The sequence below is a fragment of the Ailuropoda melanoleuca genome, chromosome 12 (genome assembly GCF_002007445.2).
Source record: "Ailuropoda melanoleuca isolate Jingjing chromosome 12, ASM200744v2, whole genome shotgun sequence".
NCBI classification, from domain to species: domain Eukaryota; kingdom Metazoa; phylum Chordata; class Mammalia; order Carnivora; family Ursidae; genus Ailuropoda; species Ailuropoda melanoleuca.
The window spans coordinates 38,458,075-38,478,676 of NC_048229.1; the positions used below are offsets into that span (position 1 = coordinate 38,458,075).

The 20,602-nt window shown below is 39.2% G+C and overlaps 1 protein-coding gene across 2 annotated transcripts in view; it reads right to left on the bottom strand.

The window, feature by feature from the left end:
- Positions 1-11,004: 11,004 nt before the first annotated feature.
- The window catches only part of LOC117795146 (zinc finger protein 420), a 56,337-nt gene continuing 46,739 nt past the window's right edge, over positions 11,005-20,602 (bottom strand). For both annotated transcript variants that reach the window (XM_034638282.1, XM_034638281.1), the window contains one exon: positions 11,005-14,210. In XM_034638282.1, coding sequence (XP_034494173.1) covers positions 12,280-14,133 — 1,854 coding nt within the window. In that variant the 5' untranslated portion in view covers positions 14,134-14,210 and the 3' untranslated portion in view covers positions 11,005-12,279. The remainder of the gene's footprint in view (positions 14,211-20,602) is intronic.

Sequence of the window (20,602 nt, forward strand, 5' to 3'; positions counted from 1 at the left end):
CATCTCTACCTCCCTCATTCATAATTTTATTAATTTGGGTCCTTTCTCTATTCTTTTGGATAAGTCTTGCCAGCGGTCTGTTAATTTTATTGATTCTCTCAATGAACCAGCTTCTAGTTCTGTTGATCTGCTCTACTGTACTACTGGTTTCTAATTCATTGATTTCTGCTCTAATCTTGGNAATCTTGGTCAACAGCTTCCACGTGAGTGGATTAGGCCTGTCCCTCTGTGGCTGTTCCAACTTCTTGAGGTGAGAATATAAAAACTGCATTTTAGACTTTTCGATTCTTTACAGTGAGGCTTGGATACCTATGTATTTCCCCCTTAGAACTGCCTTTGCAGTATCTCATAGGTTTTGGACCATTGTGTTTTCATTCTCATTGGTGTCCATATATTGCTTAAATTAATTTTTGATTTCCTAGTTTATTGAGTCATTTCTGAGCAGGATGGTTCTTAGTCTCCAAGAGTTTGAGTTTCTTCCAAATTTTTCCTTGTAATTGAGTTCCAATTTCAGAGCGTTGTGGTCTGAGAATATGCAGGGCATAATTTCAGTCTTTTGGTATCAGTTGAGACCTGTTTTGTGTCCCAGAACATGGTCTATTCTTGAGAAAGTTCCATGGGCATTAAAATAGAATGAGTATTCTTTGGTTCTGGGGTGTAGTGTTCTATATATATCTATGAGGTCCAACTCGTCGAGTATGGCATTTAAAGCTGTTTCTTTGCTGATTTCTTGCTTAGGTGATCTATTGCTGATAGTGGAGTGTTGAGGTCTCCTACTATTAGTGTATTTTTATCTATATGTCTCTTTATTATGGTTAAGAGTTGGCTTGTGTATCTTGCTGTTCCCCTGTGGGGGGCATATATATTTATAATTGTCATATCCACTTGTTTGATACATCCTTTAAGAATAATATAGTGCCCCTCTGTGTCTCTAACTATAGTCGTTAGTTTAAAATCCCATCTGTCTGATATGAAAATTGGTATCCTAGTTTTCTTTTGAGGTCCATTGGTATGAAAGATGGTATTCCATCTCTTTACTCTCAGTCTGAATGTATCTTTAGGTATCTTTAGGTTCAAAATGAGTCTCTGTAGACAGCAAATGGATGGGTCCAATCTGCAACCCTGGCATTTTATGGGAGCATTGAGGCCATTTACATTGAGACTGATTATTGAGAGATATGATTTTAATGAATCCATGTTGCCAGGAAAGTCTTTATTTCTATAGATTGTGACTTTCTGTTCTGTATCACTCTTGGGGCCTTTCACCTTTATAGAACCCCCCCCTTAATATCTCCTGTAGGGCTGGTTCATGGTTATGAAATTGGTCAATGACTGGCGATTCTGGAAGGTCTTTATTTCTCCATCAATTCTGAATGACAGCCTTGCTGGATAAAGGATCCTTGGCTGTATGTTTTTCTCTTAAAGAGCTTTAAAAATGCCCCCCCAACCCTTTCTCTCATTCCAGGTCTGTGTAGACAGGTCTGACGCAATTCTGATACTTTTGCCTTGGTACGTGAGAAATTTCTTTGCCCTTGCTGCTTTCAATACTGTATCCTTGGATCTAATATTTGTGAATTGCTCTATGACATGACATGGTGTACGTTTGTCATGGATGAGCTTGGGAGAGGTCCTCTCTGCCTCTTGGACATGAATGTTTGTTTCCCTTGCTAGATTAGGGAAGTTTTTAGCTACAATTTGTTCAAATATCTCTTCTAGACCTCTGTTTTTCTCCACTCCCTCGGGGATGCCGATGATTCTGACATTGGAACATTTCATTGAGTCAATAATCTCTTATAACCTACATTCCTGAGGGTGGATTTTTTTGAGTCCAGGTTCTATTTTAGCTTTCTCTTCTACTAACCCATCCTTCAATTCGCTGATACGATATTCTGCCTCATTCATCCCGGCCATCAGAGTCTCTAGTTTTTGTTTTTTTTTTTAAAGATTTTATTTGTTTATTTGACAGAGAGAGAGACAGCTAGCGAGAGAGGGAACACAAGCAGGGGGAGTGGGAGAGGAAGAAGCAGGCTCATAGCAGAGGAGGCTGATGTGGGGCTCGAACCCATAATGCCGGGATCACGCCCTGAGCCGAAGGCAGACGCTTAACCGCTGTGCCACCCAGGCGCCCCAGAGCCTCTAGTTTTGACTGCATTTGGCTCATAGAATTTTTAATTTCTGCCAGGTTCACTCTCATTTCTGCCCTTAGAGATTCAATATTCTCATTCACATTTTCATTAATACTTTTTTTAAGTCTACACATCATCTTGACGATTGTTACTCTGAATTCCATTTCTGGTAATTTGGTTATATCCATATCCATTAGTTCTGTGGCAGAGGCCAGAGACTCATTGTCTTTTCTTTGCTGGGGGGGATTTCTCCTTCTGGTCATTCTGATGAGAAGAGGTTGCGGGGTTGTCCAAAGCCCAAATTATTGACCGGGACCCAGGCTGTGTGCCCTTGTTTTATAGGGATCTTAGGGATGTGGGCTTCTTGATTTTAGAGCCTGCCTTCTGGGGGAGGGGCCTGTCACTCCAATACTCAGGCAACCCTGTTTGGGTAGAGTCTCCATGTCCCTTGCAGGGACGGGGGGGTTGGTGATGGGCACACTGTGAGCTGGTATTTCCAGGCTTTTGTTCTCTGCAACTTTCCCTGGCAGTTTGCTGTGACTCTTCTGAGAGTCAGAGCAGCAGTGTCCGAATCTCAGCCTCTGTCTCAGAACAGAGGGATTGCGGACCTTTCTCCACTGATATTCTGGCCACTTTAACTCTGTTTCTCTTGGCATTGGTCAACCCTGCAGCCTCCTGGGATGTGCACTCCACACCTGGCCTCCCAGCCCTCACTTCCAGTGTCACTGCATCTCTGTCCTTTGTGTTTCTAACACTGCCAGCCACCAGCTGCCCGCACATGCTGCCAGAGCTCCCAGTCTCAGTCTGGTTCCAGTGAGCACACCAGAGCTCCGTTTCAGTCTGGTGGTGCGCGTTCCCCAGCTCACGGTCTCAGTCTGCTCTCTCGCGGGTGCCGGTCCACGAGTCCGCCTGCTCCCCCGTGCAGATGGCTACCGCTTCCCAGCGCCCAAACATGGTGGCTCTCTCCCCCTTCCCTTTATCTTCTGATATCTGTGTGTGGTTTCACGGATCCCCACTTCGTACGTCAATACTCAGCGCTGGAGATGTTCATTTGTAGAGATCGAGATGTATCTTCCTGCATCTCAGGCTGATTCCATGGATGTTCAGGCTGGTCTGGTACCTATCCAACTCTACTCAGGGGACCAGCTGAAAAAGGGGTCCCCTACTCATCTGCCATCTTAACTCCAAGCTCTGATCAATGCTCCCACTCTCGCCAGTATTATTCAACATAGTACTAGAAGTTCTTGCAACAGCAATCAGAAGACAAAAAGGGATCAAAGGTATCCAAATCAGCAAATAGGAAGTCAAAGTGTCTCTCTTCGCAGATGACATGATACTCTATACTGAAAACCCAAAAGTATCCACCCCCTAACTAATAGAAGTTATAGAGCAATTCAGTAATGTGGCAGGATGCAAAATTGATGCTCAGAAATCAGTTGCATTTCTATACACGAACAATGAGACTGAAGAAAGAGAAATTAGGATATCCATTCCCTTTACAATAGCACCAAAAAGCATAGGTTATCTTGGAATGAACTTAACCAGATACATAAAGGATCTATATTCTAGAAACTACAAATCACTCTTGGAAGACATTGAAGACACAAAGAGATGGAAAAATATTCCATGCTCATGGATCAGAAGAATTCACATAGTTAAAATGTCCATGTTACCCAGAGCAATCTACACTTTCAATGCTATCCTGATCAAAATAATGAGGACATTTTTCAAAGAACTGGGACAAACAGCCCCTAAATTTTTGTGGAACCAGAAAAGGCCCCAAATCGCCAAGGAACTGTTGAAAAGGAAAAACAAAGCTGGAGGCATCACAATGCCAGATTTCGAGCTGTACTACAAAGCTGTGGTCACAAAGACAGCATGGTACTGGCACAAAAACAGACACATAGACCAATGGAACAGAATAGAGAACCCAGAAATGGACCCTCGGCTCTTTGGGCAACTAATCTTTGATAAAGCAGGAAAAAACATCTGGTGGAAAAAAGACAGTCTCTTCAATAAATGGTGCTGGNAAATGGTGCTGGGAAAATTGGACAGCTACATGCAAAAGAATGAAACTTGACCATTCTCTCATATCATACACAAAGATAAACTCCAAATGAATGAAAGACCTCGATGTGAGACAGGAATGCATCAAAATCCTAGAGGAGAACATAGGCAGCAACCTCTACAACATCAGCTACAGATACCTTTTTCATGACACATCACCAAAGGCAAGAGAAACAAAAGATAAAATGAACTTGTGGGACTTCATCAAGATAAAGAGCTTCTGCACAGCCAAGGAAACAGTAAAAAAAAAAAACCTAAGAGGCAGTCCACGGAATGGGAGAATATATTTGCAAATGACACTACAGATAAAAGACTGGTATCAAAGATCTACAAAGAACTTGTCAAACTCAACACACGAGAAACAAATAAACAAATCACAAAATGGGCCAAAGATATGAACATTTTTCCAATGAAGACATACAAATGGGTAACAGACACATGAACAAATGTTCAAAATCATTAGCCATCAGGGAAATCCAAATCAAAACCACACTGAGATACCACCTTATGCCAGATAGAATGGCAAAAATTGACAAGGCAAGAAACCACAATTGTTGGAGAGGATGTATAGAAAGAGGATCCCTGGGGCGCCTGGGTGGCACAGCGGTTAAGCATCTGCCTTCAGCTCAGGGCATGATCCCGGCGTTATGGGATCAAGCCCCACATCAGGCTCCTCCGCTATAAGCCTGCTTCTTCCTCTCCCACTCCCCCTGCTTGTGTTCCCTCTCTCGCTGGCTGTCTCTATCTCTGTTGAATAAATACATAAAATCTTTAAAAAAAAAAGGGGGGATCCTTCCTACATTGTTGGTGGGAATGTAAGTTGGGACAAGCCACTCTCAAAAACAAAATGGAGGTCACTTAAACAAATGAAGGTCACTTTAAAGGTTAAAAATTGAGCTACCGTATGATCCAGCCATGGTACTACTGGGTATTTACCCCAAAGATACAGACGTAGTTAAGAGAAGAGAAGTTATGCACCCCAATGTTCATAGCAGCATTGTCGACAATAGCTAAATCATGGAAGAAGCCCAGATGCCCTTCAACAGATGACTGGATTAAGAAGATGTGGCCCATCCATAGAATGGAATATTAGTTATTAAAAAGAACAATTTCTCAACTTTTGCTGCAACGTGGACGGGAGTGGAGATAATGCTAAGCGAAATAAGTCAAGCAGAGAAAGACAATTATATGGTTTCACTCATCTATGGAAAATAAGAAGTAGGAAGATCGGTAGGAGAAGAAAAGGAAGACGTAAGGGTTGGGGGTAAACAGAAGGGGGAATGAAGCATGAGAGACTATGGACTCTGGAAACCACCTGAGGGCTTCGGAGGGGGTGGGATGGGATAGGGTGGTGATGGGTATTAAGGAGGGCACGTATTGCATGGTGCACTGGGTATTATATGTAAGTAATGAATCATGGAACTTTACCTCAAAACCTAGGGATGTACTGTATGGTGACTAACATAATAAAAAAGTATTATTTTGAAAAAGGCCAAGAAGAAATTGAAATAGAGTTTATTACTCATGGTTCTAGGTGGAAGTACACAGCATGCCTGCAGGGGCCACACAGGAAGGTCCAGGCAAAATGCAGACAGAAAGTGCAGCAGGATATAGGGCACATGCTTTCATTAGGGTCTGTAGGTAATGTGTTTTAGGATTCTTATGCTAAGACCAGATTGGTTAATTCAAATAAAAAAGAGTGGTGTTCATATAAACTTCATTTGGTCCTATAGAAGGGCCACAGAAGGGGAAGGCTCTGGAAAGCAAGGGAAACTTTATTACAAGGGTCATTTGGGGAAGTCCTATCAGGAACTTACTTGTGAAGCTATAGGCTGTGATCTAGGGTCTTTACCAATGGGAGGGAGTAGTGTTAGTTTGAGGTCCTTGTTTCATTCATTTCTCCTAGTGTTTTAGTTTCCATTTATTTCTGCTCTAATCTTTAGTATTTCCTTCCTTCCACTGGTTTCAGGTTTTATTTGTTCTTTTTCTAGATCCTTTAGGTGGAAGGTTAGGTTGTTTGAGATTTTTCTTCCTTCTTGAGGTAGGCTGTATTGCTATAACCTTCCCTCTTAGAACAGCTTTTGCTGCATCTCAAAGATTTGGGGCTATTCTGTTTTCATTTTCACTTGTCTCCATGTATTTTTTATTTCCTCTTTAATTTTTTGGTTGACCCATTCGTTGTTTAGTAGCATGTTATTTAACCTTCATTTATTTGTGCTCTTTCCAGATTTTTTCTTGTGGTTGACTTCTAGTTTCATAGTGGTGTGGCCAGAAAAGATGCATGGTATGACTTCAATGTTTTTTAAATTTGTTGAGACTTGTTTTATGGCCTAATATGTGATCTGTTGTGGAGAATGTTCTTTGTGTTAAGAATGTATATTCTGCTGTTTAAGGATGGAATGTTCTGAATATATCTGTAGATCCAACTGGTCCAATGTGTCTTTTAAATCACTGTTTCCTTGTTGATTTTTCTGTTTGGATGATCTATCCATTGATCTAAAGTCCCCTACTGTTTACGTTGCAACTCATCTGTGTCCCGAAGCTTTGTTTCCTGCTTGCTCAACAAGTATAGATTAGCTCTAGCCCTGGCACCCCACCAAAATGGTGGAGCTGAAACCACACATTCTATGATGAAATCTGAACCCCAGACTTAGAGATGGGGCCCATCTTCAAAGTTTACCCTTTCCTTCAGTCTTTGGGTACCCTTCAGAGTTCTTCTATGTCTTATACTTACTCCTTTACTATAGCTTCATATTTCTTTATATTCCATCTTGGTCGAGAACTGGAAGTAAAACATATCCTTAACAGCCACATTAAATATTTACACTAACAGTAATTAATGTATTGGGAATTATTTCTATTTTCTTTTTTTTAAAAAGATTTTATTTATTTATTTATTTGACAGAGATAGCCAGCAAGAGAGGGAACACAAGCAGGGAGAGTGGGAGAGGAAGAAGCAGGCCCCCAGCGGAGGAGCCTGATGTGGGACTCAATCCTGGAACGCTGGGATCATGCCCTGAACCAAAGGCAGACGCCCAATGACTGCACTACCCAGGCGCCCCTATTTCTATATTCTTATGGAAAATTTTTAAAAGATTTATTTGAGAGAGAGAGCGGGGGGAGGGGCAAAGGGAGAGGGACAGAGAGAATCTCAAGCAGACTCTGCTGAGAGTGGAGCTCAACATGGGGCTCAATCTCACAACCCTGAGATCATTATCTGAGCCGAAATCAAGAGTTGGATGCTTAACTGACTGAGCCACCCAGGTGCCTTACACTTATGGAAATTTTTGAGCAAATGAGAGGGAAATTATGTATCACTTCTGATACTGTTGCACATAGTCGCAGGGCCACAATTGGCAAGGGAGAATGTGAAATTTGGTACCTAGCAGGGGAGCCAAGCACCCAGGAAAAAACAAAAATTCTGGCAGTCTGCCAAAATTATGGTGTATCACTAAAAGAATATATAGGTGTAACAATATGCCACCATAAAAATGAGGTAATTTCATGTAGGAGAGGATCTCAGGGACAGAATACATTTTTCCAAAAGGGCCCACCAAAATGTATCCTACCCCATATGCTCTACTTACAACCTGACACTCTACTATCAAGATGTAGCTACCTAAAGAGAATGGCAGAATTGAGATTATTGTTAATTATTGTTAATGCCCAGGCTAGGTATGGAAAATTTTTATGGCATATTGCATTTTCCAAACAGGCCACAATATATCTACCCTACAAGCTCTTAAAATGTTACACTTCTTTCATGGACCTCTAACTGCCTTAACCAATGGAGTATGACACAAGTGAGGTTATGTGATTTCTGAGGCTAGATCATAAAAATTACATGCACTGTTACCTGATTGTTTAGGGCATACTCTTGGAACCCAAGACACCATGCTAAGCAGCCACATAGAGATATCATATGTAGGTATTCTGGCTGACCACCTATCTAAGGTCCAGCTGACAGCCAGAATCAACTGCTAGACATGCGAGCATGTGAATCTTCAGATGATCCCTGCCTTCAGCTATCAAGCTTTCAAGCCACCCCATCTATGTCAATCAGAGATGAGCTGCTGCTGCCAAGCCCTAAATTTTTATAGATGTGTGAGCTAAATAAATTATTATTGTATCTTAAGCCAAGTTTGGAGTGGTTGTTATGCAGCAATACCAACTGGAACGATTGCCAAAATATGTGAAAAAGCAAGGCAGGTTTTAAAAACATACAATTTATATATTTTTAAAAAGCAAATGAAAAAAGAGAAACTACATTCTAGCTCTCTCTATATGTGTATCTCTTTCAATCTCTGCTAGTAGCCTCTATAGCTAGAAATACAGAGTTTCATATTTATCCTTCGAAAAGTTATATAAATGGGTCATTTCCTGATGGATTTGTTCCAAAGCCTGGGAATTGTTTGGGGGATTTGAGTCATATGCTGTTGTAAGCTAGGACTGGGTTTCATTAACAGTAGTACATTTCCCTCAAAAACTCAATAGGCTTTCAAAGCATTTGCAGGTTTAATCACAATGTCAAAATCTTGTGTGAATATAGTTTTAAGCCTGATTTCTTTTGCTTACTGGCCCCTTTCTGCTTTCATTTTTCTATCCCTTTAATATTGCCAGGCAATCATATTTCACATTAAATACCTCACTTCAGTGACTATGTCAGATCTCTTTTCTTTTGGACCCCAAACTTCTCATCCCCCATATTTTCGGCTAACCGTGTTTAACACTCATGGAATCACTGAAGGAATCAACACTTCCCAAAACTTCTCCCACTCCAAATACTTACTTCCCAGCACCCCATATTCTGCCATACTATTGCCAGGTATAAACTTTCCACGATATTATCGAAAATGATCCCTTCATTGGCTAAATTTTATCCCCTCTCACTAACATAAGGTCGTTGCTCCAGTAATTCTCACTTCTTTGTTATGAATTATTCCCCCATCTGATTATTCCAACCAGCACACAGAATTGCTATTACTTTTCCCATCCTGGAGACACTCCCATTCCTGTTGTCACACTGATTATTAACAAGTTTGTTTCAGTTTGCAGCAAAACACCTGCAAGCTGTTATGTCTACATTCACTGTCCCCAATTTCTGTTTTTCAACATGTTCTTAATTCAACCACTCCAAAACAAACAAATATACCCCAACTCTTCTCAAGATCAACAATAACATGGAAAAGTTCCAGTCAATTCTCAAGTCTAGTATTAAATAATCTGCTAATGGTATCTACAGTCATTGGTCGTCCTTCCTTTGACTCACTTTTATTTAGCTTCTGTAATGCCACACTATCTTGTTTTTCCTTCCATCTCATTGGTCCTTCTTATTAGCATCCTTTGCTAGTCTGTCCTTTTATCCTTGAACTCTTAATGTTATAAGGCACTGTGAATCAGTCTTTCTGTTCTTCTTTTCTCTATCTAGACCCAAGTCTTTAATGCTCTTATTCTGCCTCATGGTTTTATGTAAGTATAGGCGATACCTAATTAATATAATCTCTAGAAAAATACAAGCTAAAACATCCAAGTGCCTAATCAATATTATCATTTTGTCTAAAAGATATTTCAAACTCAACATGTTCAAAATTGAACTCCCAATCTTCCCTAACAAACCTGATGGAACTGCAGCTTTCCCCATCTTAGCTGATGGGAATACCATCTTTCCAGTTGTTTGAGACCAAAACTTGTGAGTCAAAGTCACCCCAGACCCCCCTCTCTCTCACCTGACATCTCACCCTTAAACAAATCTTGCTTGCTCACATTTACCCTATATCTAGAGTCCAACCAGTATTCATCATTATTACCACCAAGGTGTGAGCCACCATCAGCTTTCACCTGAATTAAGAGGCCATATCCTCTTGCCCACTTAGGTTTGTTCGTTTGTTCATTTTAACAACACAACAGCAGCTTGTCAAATCACATCCTCTGCTCAAAACACTCCAATGGCTACCATTTCCATCAGAAAAAAATACAAAATGCTTATAATGACTTACAAGATGTGGCCCTGTTGTCTCTCCATCCTCCTCTATTAATCACTCCCTTGCACAGACCTCTACAATAGCTTCTTTGATGTTCCTCAAGTATACCAACATCATCCCATTGTGGGGCCTTTGTTCTAGCTTTTTCCTGTCCGCAATGCTTTTCCCTTAGATAACCACTGACTTACTCCTTCACATCTTCAAATCTTGACTTGAAACTTTCCTTACCTATGGTCCATTTCATAAACTTTCATATTCTTCTTAGCTACTTTTGAACAACCGTTCCTCCATAACACTAATGTTCTAACACACTCTACAATTTTTCTATTATTATTCTATCTCCTCCTGCTAGAGTTGCTCACTGATATATCCTAACACCTAAAAACAGTGGCTGGAATATAGCAATATATGAATTTACTATCAACCAGGACTGAATGCCTGTAAGGAGAGATAGCATCCCTTAACAAAGCAGTATCACTTTCAATCTCCACTAGTAGCCTCTGTAGTTAACTCTATACCACATTTTTCTTTCACAGGACATTACCAAAAGCAACAAGAAACACCCAACAGACATTCTGAATCACTCCTACCATTTCTACTAACATTAAAGCCTTAACTGGTGAAGGATCTGCCTTGTAAGATAGACTGGAAGGGAATCAGAAAAAATGTCAGGCTATAAAAGCAAAAATCTTTAGTTTTCTAGCCTGAAGTGGGTTCATTCTCATTCATGATGGCATAAAGTCAATGCCATATTTGAGATTTCTTTTACCCATAGCAATCCACTTCTGGGTACAAAATTTTACAACCTTAACACATTTTAGTGTCAATAACAGAATCACAACATCAACAAATGTTTATTTTAATTTTATATAAAGAAATACAGGAGGCAGGTACACCAGAATTAGTACAACTGTTCCATAAAATCAGTACAGGTGTAGACTCATTCTGTATTTCTGCTCCATCATCCTTAGTACCCAGATAACCATTCTCAAATTCTTCATAAAATCACCAGAACTGTTAATTAAATGTCCACATTATAGGCAGGGAAACAAAGAAATACAGAGAGAGAAAAGGTATTCTTAAATGTCCTACATGCGCAAATACCACTTTCATCTTTTTGACCTGAAAGAGGGGCTGAGATAATTTTTCAGCCAAGAATTCTAACGGAAAAATGGATATTGGGTAGGGAAGTAGCAGTCTCTGACAGACTCTCATCATGTTTCACTGCAAAAGAGTAATGTCTGTTTATTTTAGTTTAATTCAAAAGCTGTACATTCAAGTTTCTAGAAATTTCCTAATAGGAAATTTTATTTTGGTTATCCATTGTTTTTCATTTCTAAATAATATTCTTGAATTGTGGTAAAAAAATGATAGAAAAAATGAGTTTTTGTAGCTTGCTACAATTCACTTCACCTCTCTTCAACAATCCACTGATTAAACCTACAAAATTTTGTGGGTTTTCTTTTTTCCCAAACAGTATGAACTTCCTCTTCTGGCATATGGGATGAGAAGTGAATGAAAGCTTTCTCATATTCATCACAGCATACAGTTTCCCCCAACTCAACAGTTAATGAAAGACTCCTAAGTGTCCTCTTCTCATGCAAATTCTCTAAAGTCATACTAGTAATAATGATAGCTAATACTTGTGATATGCTATGTTCAAGGCACTGCTCTAAGAGCTTTACATGAAATGTCTCACATAATACTTCCAAGAATCTTAGCAAAGAAGTTATTTTTCTTGGGTGTATCTTATAAATGATTAAACCAAAGCAGAGGTTAATTATGATAAATGTCATGAAGGAAAGTAGCTGGTAGAGTCAAGATAACATTGAAAAAGACATATTCTATAGCTAAAGGCCTCAATATATTTACTATATAAACAGAATTGTTCTATTATACTATGCTAAAGTTTAATGGGTTTTCTGTAATGATAGGTTTTTCTACATAGATTACACATTAACAGTATCTTTCCCCCATTTGAATTCATTGATGCTGAACTTTATGAGGTAAATATGCTCCCATATTCACATTTTAGGAATTCTTTGATGATAATGGATTAGTGATCAGAGGAGGCTCTCTATCTTAATCACAAAGAGTCAGATAATTCATATATAGACTTGTGAGCTATGACTGAAGTCTATCCCACATTCCTTATATTCAAAGGATTTCTCACTGATATGAATTCTCTGATGTTGAGTTAGTTGTGAACCACGAGTAAAGGCCTTCCCACATTCCTTACATTGATAGGGTTTCTCACCAGTATGAACTCTCTGATGTCGAGAAAGATGTGAGCTTTGAGTAAATGCTTTTCTGCATTCTTTGCATTCATAGGGCTTCTCACCAGTATGAATTCTCTGATGTAATGTAAGTTGAGAGCCATGACTAAAGGCCTTCCCACATTCCTTGCATTCATAAGGCTTTTCTCCAGTGTGAATTCGCTGATGTTGAGTAAGTTGTGAACCACGAATAAAGGCCTTCCCACATTCCTTACACTGATATGGTTTCTCACCTGTATGAATTCTCTGATGCTGTATAAGTAGTAAGCCGCGGGCAAAAGCCTTCCCACATTCATTACATACATAGGGTTTCTCACCAGTATGAAGTCTCTGATGTTGAGAAAGATGTGAACTCTGAGTAAAGGCCATTCTACATTCTTTACATTCATATGGTTTCTCACCAGTATGAATTCTCTGATGTTGAGTAAGCTGTGAGCCCCGGATAAAAGACTTCCCACATTCCTTGCATTCATAGGGTTTCTCACCAGTGTGAATCCTCTCATGCTGAGTAAGTTCTGAGCCACGACTAAAAGTCTTTCCACATTCTTTACATTCATAGGGTTTTTCACCAGTATGAATCCTTTGATGTCGAGTAAGCAGTGAGCCACGATTAAAAGCCTTTCCACATTCCTTACATTGATATGGTTTCTCACCAGTATGAATTCTCTGGTGTTGAGTAAGTTGTGAGCCATGACTAAAGGTCTTTCCACATTCCTTACATTCATAGGGCTTCTCATTGGTATGAATTCTCTGGTGTTGAGTAAGTTGTGAGCCACGGATAAAGGCTTTCCCACATTCTTCACATTTATAGGGCTTTTCACCAGTATGAATCCTCTGATGTTGCATAAGCAATGAGCCACGAATAAAGGCCTTTCCACATTCCTTACATTCATATGGCTTTTCCCCATTGTGAATTTTCTGATGTTGAGAAAGCTGTGAGCCACAAATAAAGGCTTTCCCACATTCCTTACATTCATAAGGTTTTTCACCGGTGTGAATTCTCTTATGCAGAATAAGTTGTGAGAGCTGAGTAAAGACCTTTCTACATTCTTTACATTCATAGAGTTTTTCACCAGTATGAAGTCTCTGGTGCAGAGTAAGTTGTGAGTTCTGAGTAAAGGCCTTCCCACATTCTTTACATTCATAAGGTTTCTCACCAGTATGGACTTTTTGATGTCGGGTGAGTTGTGAGCTACGAATAAAGGCTTTCCCACACTCTTCACATTTATATGGTTTTTCACCGGTATGAATTCTATGATGTAAAATAAGTTGTGAGCTCTGAGTAAAGGCCTTCCCACATTCCTTGCACGCATAGGGTTTCTCACCAGTATGAAGTCTCTGATGAAGAATGAGCTGTGAATCACGACTAAAGGCTTTCCCACATTGCTTACATTCATAGGGTTTTTCACCAGTATGAATACTATGATGTTGAGTTAGGTGTGAGGCTCGTCTAAAAGCCTTCCCGCATTCTTTACATTTATAGGGTTTCTCAGTAGAATGACATCTGGGATGTTGAGATAAGTAAGTATGCTGATTGAAAATGGACATTTTTTCATATATGATCATCCCTTGTCTGAAATACTCCTCCTGATTTTCTTGTTGCTTTTCCAATGTGCCTCTGACTTCCAAATAATCTCTGGAACTGGACTCCTCGAGATCACAGTTTTCAAGCCTGGCACTCATTTCCCATTGGGATAATTCTGTTTCGTAAGTGTCTTTTTTTGGAGATAAGTCCTTATTTGCACTCCTTGAAGGCAAGTCTGAAAGATAAGAGAACATCAAAAATTCCTGTTGTTATTTCAGGAGAACCCACAGTAGAAAAGACTATATATGATAATATACATATAGATGGTAACCAATTTATGATGGTTCAACTTAAAATTTTTTGATTTTATGATAGTACAAAAGCAACATACGTTCAGTAGAAACTGTAATTCAAATTTTGAATTTTGATAATTTCCTGAGCTAGCAATATGAAGTAAAATACTCTCATTACAATACTCACAGTAAGTTACAGCTCCCAGGCAGCCACATGATTATGAGGGTAAACAACGGATATGCTACAACCACTCTGTACTCACACAACCATTCTGTTTTTCAGTTTCAATATAGTATTAAAAAAAATTACATGAGGTATTCAACACTTTATCGTTAAATAGGCTTTATATTAGATAATTTTGCTGAACTATAGACTATTGTAAGTGTTATGAGCATGTTTAAGGTAGGACAGGCTAAGCTATGATGTTTGGTAGATGTATTAAACTTACAAAATTTTCAACCTACAGTGGGATTAGTGGGACAGGAGTTGTAAGTTGAGGATCTGGTATAGGTAACTAATACCCACAAGAAATAACTGGCTTACATCAGTGCTTTTCAGATATTATTTACTATGACCATACTAATACCTACTTACCTTTCACATCACAACCTGACCCATACAGTTTCATTAAACAATTATCTACCCTGTTTTATTTTTTCTATGCTATTCTAGTCTCCTCTAACACACACACACACACACACTGTACACACACACACACACACACACAGATAGTCAAAACCCACTAAACTGATCTCATGCTGCATGAAGTAATATGTTGCTGCCTAGGGTTTCAAAAAATATTATCACAGAATGATCTTACATACTAACATGTAAAAAGAGCACCAGAGATCAGAGTATAATGAAAATCTACTGAGAAAGTAGGGGAAGAGAAAACATTTTTAAGTCAATAGTTCTCAAACCACGTAAAAAGAGCACCAGAGATCAGAGTATAATGAAAATCTACTGAGAAAGTAGGAGAAAGCATTTTAATGGTTCTCAAACTAGTGGGGATAAAATCACTGATTTTGGTAAAGTTAAAGATGCTCAGATACCACACCAGACTAACTGAATCTGAAAAAGAGTGAATCAGAAAAAGAGCATGGAGATCTCTAGTTTTAATACTTTCTACAAACTGATTCTGATTCAGATCATGATTTGCAACCTCTGCCTAAAACTTTTAAAAGCTTCCAAATTGAACCTAGAATAAAATCCAAATGCGTCCCATGACTCTGACAAAGCACTCCATGGTGCAGTCCCAACTTATCTGATTTCTCTCCACGAGCCTTCTCAGTTTTGCTCATTATTTGCCAAACATACTAGACTCCTTTTAGCTCTGAAAAAAACTAGAGGGCCAACTTCAACTCATAACTAACTAGAGCCTGTTTGATATCTTTGGACTACTGTGCATGAGAAACTGACTTTTTCTCATTCTTCAGGTCTTAATTTAAATGCCAGTTCATATACTGTAAATATCCGTTTTTGCTAACAGAAGACTAGGTAATTTAAAACAACCTTCCTGATGAGAGCAATTACACAAACTGGACAAGATATTATGGGGATCTGACTGAAGATGTCAGACAATTGCTATTGTAATAAAGAGATGGTGGGCTGGAAGTTGAAAAACATGAACATTTAAAGAAATAAGCTCATCATTTTAGACTACTTTTCCACTTAGTGAGGTCCTACAATTCAGTAAAAAACAAGTGAGATGTGGAAAAACTAAGTGGTGTACTGGACAATTTCTTAAGGTTTGGGCAATAACCAGAGAACAGGGCCCACTGTAAAGTCATACTTAGAATTGGGAATGCTGAAGGCTACAAAAATAAGGGATAAGGGAAAAACAGTAGACCAGTCTGGGCAGGGTCCGAAGTCTGAACCATATTTGAATCAACTCAACCAAGAAATCTGGACTGAAGTTATTTAAGATTGTTTGCCACAAAACATATTAAAATCTTCACTGAAGATTCACCCAGGTTTCAAATTACTTTCATAATTTTTCTTGACAATGTTTAGCACTCAATAAAAAATTACCAGGTGAATGAGGATACATAGCCAACTTAACTGAAAAACAGGAGAATAAAGAAAAAGAATAAAGAAAAAAGAAACTGGTCTATGGCTCAAGTCACATATCCACCACAAAAGTAATGATATAACATTTCTACCATTCCTAAGTACTCTCGTGCTGTCCCTTTGTAGTAAATCTCTCCTAACCTTAAGCGCAGATGCCTGGACATTACTGATCTGTGGCTTTCCCAATACCTCCTTACAAATGGAAACAAAAGTACACCCATACTAAATCTAAGATTAAAAAGGAAAAAGTGATCATACTTCTCCAATTGCCTTGCCTCTTTGATACTGCTTCCTAGGTACTAGCCAGGGACATCTTCATTAGTTCTCTCCGTCCTTTTCAACCAAGATACCAAGTTGCCTGTCCCATGTGTTCTCATACTTAGTCTTCTATCCAAGGCAAATACCAAAATAGTATCTCTATAATTTCTTGGACATTCATACAGGTCAAAGACATGATGAAACGTGTTCTGTAAATTTATGGAATACTAGGGATTTTGGAGAGGAAAAAAAAAAGCAATTACTGAATATAAGGAAAGGAATCTGAAGTGATAAATTTCCAGGAATTCTACTGAAAAACAGTACACTGTATGGAAATAAGATCCAGAAAAAGAACACCAAAAAATTTCATATGTTGCTAATGGAAATGTAAAACAGCAAAACCACGCTGAAAGAGTTTGGTTGTTTTGTATAAGGCTAAATGTACACTTAGCCTATGATACAACATTAATACTTGTATGTATTTACACCTATGCCCAGACAAACATCTGTACACCAAGGATTATAGCAGCTTTCTTCACAATTACCAAAAATTCAGAAACTAAAGATGTATTCATACTGGTAAAGACAAAGTTAAACTGTATTTGCAGATGACATACTATACATAAAAAATCCTGAAGACTCCACTAAAAAACTACTAGAAGTAATAAATGAATTCAATAAAGTTGAAGGCTAAAAAAATTTATATCCAGAAGTCAGTAGTATTTCTATACAGTAATAATAAAGTAGAAAAAGAGAAATTAAGAAAACAATCCCATTTACAATTGTATTAAAAGAATAAAATACCTAGAAATGAACTTAACCAAACAGGCAAAAGACCTACACTCTGAAAACTATAAAACATTGATGAAAGAAATTCAAGATGACATAACAAAATGCAAAAATATTGCATATTCATAGATTGGAAGAAAAAAAATGTTGTTAAATGTCCATACTACCCAGAGCAAACTACAGATTTAATGCAATCCCTATCAAAATACAAACAAAATTTTCATAGAACTAGAACAGATAATCCTAAAATTTGTATATCACAAAAGATCCCAAATAGCCAAATCAACCTTGAGAAAGAAAAATACAGCTAGAGGTATCACAATTCCAGATTTCTACATACACTATGAAGCTGTAGTAATCAAAAGAGTAAGGTACTGGCACAGATGCATATATCAATAAAACAATAAAGATACCAGAAATAAACCTACACCTATATAGCCACTTTATCTATGACAAAGAATGTAAGAATATACAACAGGGAGGGGCACCTGGGTGGCACAGCGGTTAAGCGTCTGCCTTCGGCTCAGGGCGTGATCCCAGCGTTGCGGGATCGAGCCCCACATCAGGCTCTTCTGCTATGAGCCTGCTTCTTCCTCTCCCACTCCCTCTGCTTGTGTTCCCTCTCTCGCTGGCTGTCTCTATCTCTGTCAAATAAATAAATAAAATCTTTAAAAAATAAAAAAAATTAAAAAAATAAAAAAAAAAGAATATACAACAGGGAAAAGACAGTCTCTTCATCCAATGGTGCTGGGAAAATTGGACAGCTATATACAAAAGAATGAAACTGGATGTCCTTTTTAACACCATTCACCAAAACAAACTCTAAATGGATTAAAGGGCTAAATGTGAGATCTGAATCCATAAAAATCCTAGAAGAAAACACAGGCAGTAATTTCTCTGACATTGTCCATAGTAATATATTTTTTTTTAGATATATCCCCTAAGGCAAGGGAAACAAAAAGCAAAACTAAACTATTGGGACTACATCAAAATAGCCTTTGCATAGCAAAGGAAACCATAAACAAAACAGAAAGGCAACCTACTGAATAGGAGAAGATATTTGCAAATAATATACCCAATAAGGGGTTAATAATCCAAAATATATAAAGAACTTATACAACTCTGAACCAAAAAGCAATCTGATTAAAAAATGGGCAGAGGACCTGAACAGACATTTTTCCAATGAAGACATACAAATGGCCAACAGACACATGAAAAGACGCCCAACATCACTTGTCATCAAGAAAATGCAAACCCAAACCATAATGAGCTATCATCATTTTGCACCTGTTAGGAGGCTAAAAACAAAAAGATAAGAAATAACAAGTGTTGGTAAGGATGTCTCCACATCCTTACACAGTTGATGGGTATGTAAATTGGTGCAACCACTGCGGAAAACAATATGGAAGCTCCTCAAAAAAATAAAAATAAAGAGTGGGGGAAGATGGCAGCAGAGTAGGAGGACTCTTGGCTCACCTTGTTCTATGACTACAACTAGATAACTATCAAATCATCTTAAGTACCCCAGAAATCAATCTGAAGATGTGTACTCCACATTTAAAAGTAGAGAAGAGGCCACGTCAAATAAGATAGGAAGTCTGGAGATGCAGCTTGGGAGAGGGATGGATCATGTCCGCTGTGGTGGGGAAGGAGTTGCAGACATGGAAAAGGGCAAGACACAGACTAGTACACAGGGAATACATGGGGAAAATGAAGCATAGCAAATTGGCTTGGAAAATGAGAGGGCCCGAATTTCGAGAATTCATGCAACCAGTGGGGATTAATGCCTAGAGTTTAAAAGGTCAGCATGTGTGGCTCTGGGAGAGCTTGGAAGACACTGGGGCTGCTTTTGGAGAAAAGGCAGGGCAAATAGCCCACAGACATACAGTGTGGAAATAGCTATCTGAAGAGCACCTGGGGCACACATGGGGAGGTTAGTTGAAAGGCAGCAATCACAGAGAGACCCCTCAAGGAACAAAGGAACTAGCAGGTGCCACTCCCCTCCACCATCCCTCAGCATAAACACAGAGCCACCTGTGGAAACCAGCACAGTGACAACACTTGCTACTCAACTTGCTTACAAGCCCCAGCTCCGCCAAGCTACAGTAGAACCACCCTTCCCAGTTAACACTTGCCTCGGTCTCCCTTTGTGGGTTCCTACCCCAGAAGACTGGATCAAATCCCTGCCAACATTGTGTCTCCTGACCCGGGAGTTTTGTAAGACCTCAGTTCCAGTGGAGGTGGTGACAGGTCTCATTTCACAAGTAGACCAGAGCACACCTAGTTAAAATGCACCCCATCGAGGCCACGGACCAAACGCTGCTCACAACAGGCAAACAGAGCCTTTGCAGATGACTAGCCTGAAGGATAAAGCAGCCAAGACATGACAGCAGAACACAGCGCACATTGGAGAAACTTCATAAAGCACCAGGCCCTGGGGAACAGGGACTGCACTGCAGAACAAAACAGAAACTCTTCTTCGTAAGGCCACTACCCTCAAGAAAAGGAGACGGAGCTGACTTTCTTAACACGAAGAGGCATAGAGTACTTAGACAAAATTAGAAGACAGAAGAATTTGTCCTAAAGGAAGGAACAGGACAAGGCCAGAGAGCTAAGCAAAACAGATATAAGTAACATGTCTGATGGAGAATTTAAAGTACTGATCACAGGGGCGCCTGGGTGGCACAGCGGTTAAGCGTCTGCCTTCGGCTCAGGGCGTGATCCCGGCGTTATGAGATTGAGCCCCACATCGGGCTCCTCTGCTATGAGCCTGCTTCTTCCTCTCCCACTCCCCCTGCTTGTGTTCCCTCTCTCACTGGCTGTCTCTATCTCTGTCAAATAAATAAATAAAATATTTAAAAAAATAAATAAAGTACTGATCATAAGGATACTCACTGGACTTGACAAAAGAGTGGAAGACATCAGTGAGACCATTGACAGAGATAAGGAATACCACAACAGGAAGGGCCAAGAATGAAATGAGAAACACATTTGGTGGAATGAACAGAAGGCTGGATAAAGCAGAGGAACAAATTAATGACCTAGAAGAGAGTAATGAAAAGTAATCAAGCTGAACAAAAGAGGAAAAAAGAATTACACAAAATGAGAAGAGACTTGGGGAACTCAGTGACTCCATCAAATGTAATAACATTCTCATTATAGGAGTCTGAGAAGAGAGAGAAAAAGGGGCAGAGAATTTACTGAAGAAATTAGAGT